General features: G+C 46.9%; 1 protein-coding gene across 2 annotated transcripts in view; it reads left to right on the top strand.

Moving 5' to 3' along the window:
• Positions 1-6,432, top strand: part of LOC107115172 (NADPH-dependent diflavin oxidoreductase 1-like) — a 31,419-nt gene extending 24,987 nt beyond the window's left edge. For both annotated transcript variants that reach the window (XM_015416804.1, XM_015416803.1), the window contains 2 exons: positions 1,784-1,878; positions 5,987-6,432. In XM_015416804.1, the coding sequence (XP_015272290.1) occupies positions 1,784-1,878; positions 5,987-6,131 (240 nt within the window). In that variant the 3' untranslated portion in view covers positions 6,132-6,432. The remainder of the gene's footprint in view (positions 1-1,783; positions 1,879-5,986) is intronic.
• The last annotated feature ends 653 nt before the right edge of the window (positions 6,433-7,085 follow it).

The following is a 7,085-nucleotide window of genomic DNA, read 5'->3' as shown; positions in this document are numbered from 1 at the left end:
TGCCTGCATGTGCCTATATGTGCATGTAGCTTGGGATCCATTACCATGCTAAAATGAGGTGTCTTCCCAAATATTTCCTCCACCAATAATCTTGGTGTTTTCATGAGGTTTTAAAACAAAAAAAAACCCCTTCAGTGCTCTTAGGGCAGCATATTCTCCAGAGTAATAAGGGCTACTGAGGCAGTCCACATTCCGCGCCAAGAAAAGTGGAAGTTTTCAGTGAAATCACCCTAACAAGCATCATTCTATTTTGTATTGTTTTGCTGGTCATACTGAGGGGCAACAACACTTGGAACCTTGTCCCCTGAACCTTGCTGAGATGAGATTCTCTGCCCCCCAGCATCTTAGGGTCTCCCCTTTCCCCTGTCTTCTGAGCAATATGGTGAGAAGATACCCGTGCAATGCTCCCTCTAAGCTGTGGAGTCTTGCGAGCAAAAATTCTACTTTGTGAGCTACTGGCATTAAAGTTGTGAGTGGGCGATTTGGCGACCGCATAAATTAGTTTCCTCTGGAGCCATCCTTCCTGAGCTAAGACAGAATGTGCGAGCCGGAGGCTAAAAAACTGAGCTAGCTCACACTAACTCAGCTTAGAGGGAACACTGACCCAGTGATATTTAAAATAAAAAACAAAAACCGATTCTCTGCTCGGTTCTGCATCTGGTATTCCATTTTGGATTCCAGTTTTGCACCCCTGGGCGAGAGTGATGACACAAAATGATGTCTTACTGAAGGGCATGACATTTATAAACCTTCTCACAGGGATTGCTTACTGAGGACCTAGCAAGCAAGCTTCACTTTCACCTCTGTCTATTGTACTGATCAGTGGGGGAAATCTACCATGTCTTCAGGCATTGGGTTCACCCTTAGCTCCAGGCCTAATCATTTGTCACAGTCATAGGTCTTTGTATTCCATGCTTGCACCATCATGCTGCACATGCAAAGATTTTTGTTTTGGAGACATTTAGCATTCTGAAAATCTCAATTGTCCTTGTTTTTTTAAGTTTCTAGTCCTGGTGGTTGCAATGTGTGTGAGGGCTTCAGCACTTTGCACAGCACCTGACCCTTCTTCATGGTTAGTGGTTGCAGCATAAATTATGGAAATAGCATGAACATAGTTGATACAGGACAGAAAATTTAGTTATTTGTTGTTGCTTTCTGAATTAGGGGGGCTTTTTAAAAAAAAGAATGTAGATACCTGTTGAGCAAATAGAAATCAAGAACGGAGTAAAGACTCCAACTCTTACCCTCAACTTGGCCTTCTGGTGAGTCCTGCTGGCCCCTGACTCCATTCTGTTTCCTTTTGTCTTTTTCTTATAAGTTGGAAAATGGGGGCGGGGGCAGGTTTCAGGGAGTGCCTCTCAAGGGGCCAGATATTTCCATAGGGTTTTTAGTTATATTATACATCACCATGGCCTGGATTGTAAGTTTTATGTAACACATAGTGGAAGTGTAGATCAGAGAAAGCAGGTTTCTTGGGAGGGGGGGAAAGTTAGGTAGCATCAAATTAGGGGGAGCTGGTGTAGCATCATGATTGAGAGTGTGTGAGCTGTGATCCAGGGGGGCCACCAGTTCAGATCTAATTGCCATCATGTAGTCATTAGATGGCTCTAGGCAGTTCACCATCACACCTCAGCCATTGTGTCCCCCCCCCAATCTGCAATATAGGATTAATATTACTGGCCTGTCCTACAGAGAGAATTCACGTGAAAGTGCTCTGAACACAGAGAATGCTATAGAAATGTTGAATGTTATTATTAAACCATGCTTCTTCCTTGATATGCAGGAGCAGAAGGTTTATGTCCAGCACCGTATCCGAGAGAACAAGAAACTAGTATGGGATCTGGTGAGCCAGGGGAACGCATACATCTACCTGGCTGGGTGAGTGCCAAAGAGCAGTTGCTCAATAGAGAGCATTTTGACATACGGTGTCTGCGCCTGGTTTGCCAGTTGTACGGCTGTGGATAGGAAAGCTCTCCAGAGAGTTATCATCACAGCCCAGAAGATTATTGGCTGCCCTCTCCCGTTCCTGGAGGAATTGTATAGTTCTCTATGCTTGAAAAAAGCAAAGAACATTCTGCAGGATTTGTCACACCCTGAACACCCCCTGTTTGAACTGCTGCCTTCGGGTAGAAGATATAGGACAATTAAAACAAGGACAAACAGATTTAAAAATAGTTTTTATTCAAGAGCTATTATTGCTTTAAATGCTGTATGAAATTGGAATTTGGGTGACATTGGTTGTTTAAGTTGCAGTGTGAACATTAAGGGAGTTATGGGATGGTTGTGAATGGTTGTGTGAGTGTATGAGTATGGTTGTAGATCACCGAATGATTGCACCTTTAATTTCGTTGTACTATGTACAATGACAATAAAGTATATTATTATTATTATTATTATGAATAAGACCTGTTGGGCAAGGTCGCCCAGCCCATGGTGGTCTGAGGCACACCAAATCCTTGCAGATGGCACTAGCTGGGTATCTAATCCTTGAAAATTACCCATTAAGGACTTGCTGATCAGCATCCTGTTCCCCCCTGATGCCTCAGAAGGCCCACAAAGGCCTGCTGTTATCCTTCCCCTCAGCAATTGGCAGGCAGAGGTATACTGCCTCTGAACGTGGAGGCTCTATTTAGCCATTATGGCTAACCACCTTTCATCTAATCCCCTTTGAAATACCTCTTAAGTGTCAGTGAGTGTCTCTGAAGGCCGAGGGCAGCTTCCTGGGGCTTCCCCACAGCATGGCTGCTTCCCTGAGTCACTGCCTGGCCCTGTGCCCAGCTTCAAAGGGCCCTCCTACACTGGGATTCATCTGTCATGTTGACGCAAGCTAATGAACGCTGAGCCAAGCCACAGCCAGCATGCAGCCGGTGGAGCAAGGAGTGGGAGCAAATATTTGGAGCATGAGGCCAGGTGGTGTTAAGAGTTCGAAGGGAGTCTTGGCCAGGAATGCTTGAGGACATGCCATTCAGATCCTGTGTTCTTTTTCAGTTTGGCCTAGTGCTTAAGAGTGGTCTGGGGAACCGGGTTTCATTCCCCACTCCTTCACATGCAGCCTTGGGCCAGGGTGACCTTGGGCCAGTCTCTCAGAATTCTCCCAGCCCCACCTGCCTCACAAGGTGCCCGTTATGGGGAGAGGAAATTGTAAGCCACTCTGAGATTCTGAGTGAAGGGGAGGGTATAAATCAAACTCTTCTTCTTCCTGAGGCAGAGGATTCCAGGGGCCCTTAATGTCTCATGACATTCCCTGTGGTATTATCCAAAGGGAAAATATTAGGCCCTAGCTCCCATGGACGTGGTAAACTTACGCTTGGGCTGTATCATGTCAGGATGCAGGGGACTGAGTAGTCTTCCCTGGCAGGTAGAATTTATTTACTGTATTTCTACCCACCTTTCTCCCCACCAGGGACTCCAAAGCAGCTTACATCATTCTCCCCACCTTCATTTTATCCTTACAACAACCCCGCTAGGTGGGTTATGCTGAGTGTGTCTGACTTGCCAGAGGTCAACCATTAATCTTCCATGGCAGAGTTGGGGATTTAAACATCGGTCTTTCAGATCCTGGTCTGACATTCTAACTAGGAAATTAACATCAGGGAGAAAGGTTGTAGCACAGCCCCCCATGCTTGTTCTCTGTGTCCGAGGCATTTCTTTGTACGGGGAAGCGTTTGTTTATGTGAGCCCCTCCAGCCACAGTCAGACAGGACAGCACAGGCATGGGGTTTTTTACTGTTTTGAAGAGAGCGAGAGCACTATGCCTTCACTGAACAGCATCAGAGGGCACTGAAGTGCTTTCTAGACTTCCTTGAATAGATCAGCAAGAGTGAATATAACTTAGGTTTGGTGGTTAAGTGCACGGACTCTAATCCGGGAGAATCGGGTTTGATTCCCCACTCCTCCACTTGCACCTAGCTGGATGACCTTGGGCAAGCCGTAGTTCTGATAAGAGCTGTTCTTGAAAAAGAGCCGTTTCTGTCAGAGCTCTCTCAACCCCACCTACCTCGCAGGGTGTCTGTTGTGGGGAGGGGAAGGGAAAGGAGTTTGCAAGCCGCGCTGAGACTCCTTTGGGTAGTGAAGGGTGGGGTATAAATCCAATCTCTTCTTCTTCTTCTCTTCTCTTAATTCTGCTCCAAGGAGGAATATGGAAACAGAAATGTCAGTGGCATAATGTGGCTGGTACAGTTTTGCCGTGTCCCTCACCCATCCTCTTTGTCAGTCACCAGTGCAGAATAGAAGCTCTGGTCTATACTCTTCTTGTCTCAGGCTTGCCAAAACAGCTACTTTGGATTAATTAGTAGGAATTACTCAAGGAACCGTCAGCCTCTTGCATCAGCATAAAGCTCCCAGCCCTCAAGGGAAACGACACTGTTAGAGCAAAGGATTCATGGGTTCCAGCCCCTGGACTACAAGGCAGCATTCAGGCATCACGATCAACCAGCAAGCGCTGGTTAGCCAACCCGATGCTAAGTTAGGAGATCCTTGTTAGAGCACACAAGCCCTGGTGCATCTGCTTCTGTGTTCCTCTATGCCTCCCTGCAAGGGGTGATGGTCCCCTTTTTGCCACCTTTGAGGCCTGGCTGCTGCAAGGGGTGATGCCACCCCGTTTGTGGATTCTGATGTCGCGACAAATTACATATTGTGGTAACCAACAAGATTCAGTTTGGTGCCAATCAGCAACCTACAGTTTGTGGGATCATCTGTGTTCAGACATTATAGGGCTGTCAGCTCTGGGTTGAGAAATTCCTGGAGATTTGTGTGGGGGGCTTTTGGGGAGGGGGGGTAGCTCAGCAGGGTACAGTGCAACAGAGTCCACCCTCCAAAATGGGCATTTTCTCTAGGTGAACTTATTGCTGTAGTCTAATTCTGGGAGGGCTCCAGGCTCATGTCGAGATTGGCAGCCTTAGTCATAACTCCCTGGGGTTTGACCAAGCCACAGCTTAAAAGCTATGGCTGATTGTTATGTCTGAATGCAGCCCAAGGGTCTGACACCGTCCCTTCCTGATGTAGAAGTGGGGGGGGGGGGCTGAGCATGACATTTCCTCCTTTCCTGGTCAACCTTCAGTCTTTCTCTTCCACTTTTCTGTCTCTGCAGTATTTGGTTAGCTTACCATTTCTGATTACCTGTTGTGTGTTTGTTTGGCTATCCCTCTGGATCTGCTTGATGTGACCATCCCAAGTAACAAACTATTTCGTGGCATCTCACACCTGGAACGTGCAGTGTTGTGTCACAAGCACTGTCAGTCCTCAGTTATGACAGACGAAAATCTTGATTCACCTCCCTGTCTCAGGTGGGGGAGACTGAGATGTAGGACTGGCCCTCCAGGCAAAACAGGTTCTGTTTCATTCTTGGAAATGCAAAGCAAGGCTCAGGAGGCAGGTGGGCGTACCCTTGGCAGGGACAGCAGCTTCCCTCTTGAACCACCTGGAGATATCTTCAGGGGTTGAAAGTTTTAAAAACAAGCAGCTTCAGCCGTGCCAAACCAGCAGCCGGGCCATCGTCATAAAAGAGCTGGCGGAGACCTGAACCATTGAGAAATAATCCAAGCCACTGAATGTTCAGCTTCCATGTTTTGCTTTGTAAGTTTGTAGCCCGTTTTTGGTTACAGAGAGAGAGAAGGGAAAACATGGATGAAATATTGTGCCCAATTGCTCAGCAAGAGGGCAACACACTCCCCACCTCCCAGAGTTCTGGAAATGAGTGGGGAAAGGTACCAGGAACGACTGACAAGGCCATGGTACAAATATTGCAATTATTGTGTGGTTGAAATTAAATATGTATCTTAGGCACGATGTATTTAGGTTTTGCTATTTCTCCTCGCCTTGAAATGCCCCACCCCTCCAAATTACTGCTAAGGGCCAAATCCCCCCCCCCCTTGAAGATAGGCGCCACTTTTACTATGATGGCCTACTCAGGGCCACAAAATGGTTGGGGGATTGTCCACAGTCTCTCTTTTTATCCCATGTAACAACAAGACCCTTCTCTTTCCAGGAATACCAAGCAGATGCCAGAGGCAGTGGCAGAAGCCCTGAAGTTTGTCTTCCAGTCAGAAGGAGGCCTCTCTGCCTCAGAAGCTGAGGAGTACTTTGCAACCTTGGATCGGACCTGCCGTTTTCAGGCTGAGACCTGGTCTTGAGTTGTAGTAGAGGCTTGGACAGCAAAGAATGCTTCTTACCCAGAGCTGAACAGACGTAGCTAATGTGGGAGTACCATGCCCAGACACTGACCAATAAACCTCGGCCCAGGCAATTTGTCTGGGTCACTTACCCCCTGGCTTTTAGGCTGTTATGGGAGAGGTGGAATGCCATTTCATTGTATCTGTGGGTGCGTCCTCTAAATTACATCCTTTTCCATGGGCTCTGAATAGCTTTTTATTGAATAATGTGTACACTTCTTAAGAGAGAGATCAGATCACAAAGTCTGAGGGATTTTTCCTTTTATGTTTTAAAATAACAAGATCATGGTTTTTGGCCGGTAGACAGCTGACCTTGTCATTAAGAACACGATAATTGCTTCTTTAAGTCAGACCACTGTCCATCTTGACTGACAATTTGTTTCTATTAGTGGTTAGCTCTAATTGTTTCAGGATCTTCCCCGTGAGAGGGGGGAGTGCTCTTCCAGGGTCCTCTCTCTTGCTCTCTCTCTTGCTCTCTTTCCCCTGCATTTCATCTCATTGTGCGACCAGGTACAGTGATGTATACTCTGACGGTTGCAGAGAAAGTCAGTGAGATTTCCCCCCCTGCATTTCTCATGGTACCACAATTCAGCCCCCCCAAACCATGAAACTGATTGGCAGCAGATTTAGCACAGACCAACGAAAGTACTTCATTACGCAATGCGTGACTGACTTGTGAAACTCTCTGTCATGATACAGGGTGGTGGGCTGTAGGAGGAGAAGAAATTCAAGTCCTCTTGATTCCTACATGAAGCCTCCAGTTTCAGGGGCAATCCATCTCTGAAAATAAGTGGAGCCTATTGCCAAGAGAATATTAAGCTGTGGTCTCAGAACTCTGGCTCAAGTTTCACCATTGCCACAAACTCACAAGGTGATCTTGGCCAATCTGCGCTCCCCCCTCTCCCAGTCTGCAAT

The sequence above is a fragment of the Gekko japonicus genome, unplaced genomic scaffold (genome assembly GCF_001447785.1).
Source record: "Gekko japonicus isolate JY-2015 unplaced genomic scaffold, Gekko_japonicus_V1.1 scaffold140, whole genome shotgun sequence".
NCBI lineage: Eukaryota > Metazoa > Chordata > Lepidosauria > Squamata > Gekkonidae > Gekko > Gekko japonicus.
This window is presented reverse-complemented; position numbering and strand designations above follow the sequence as displayed.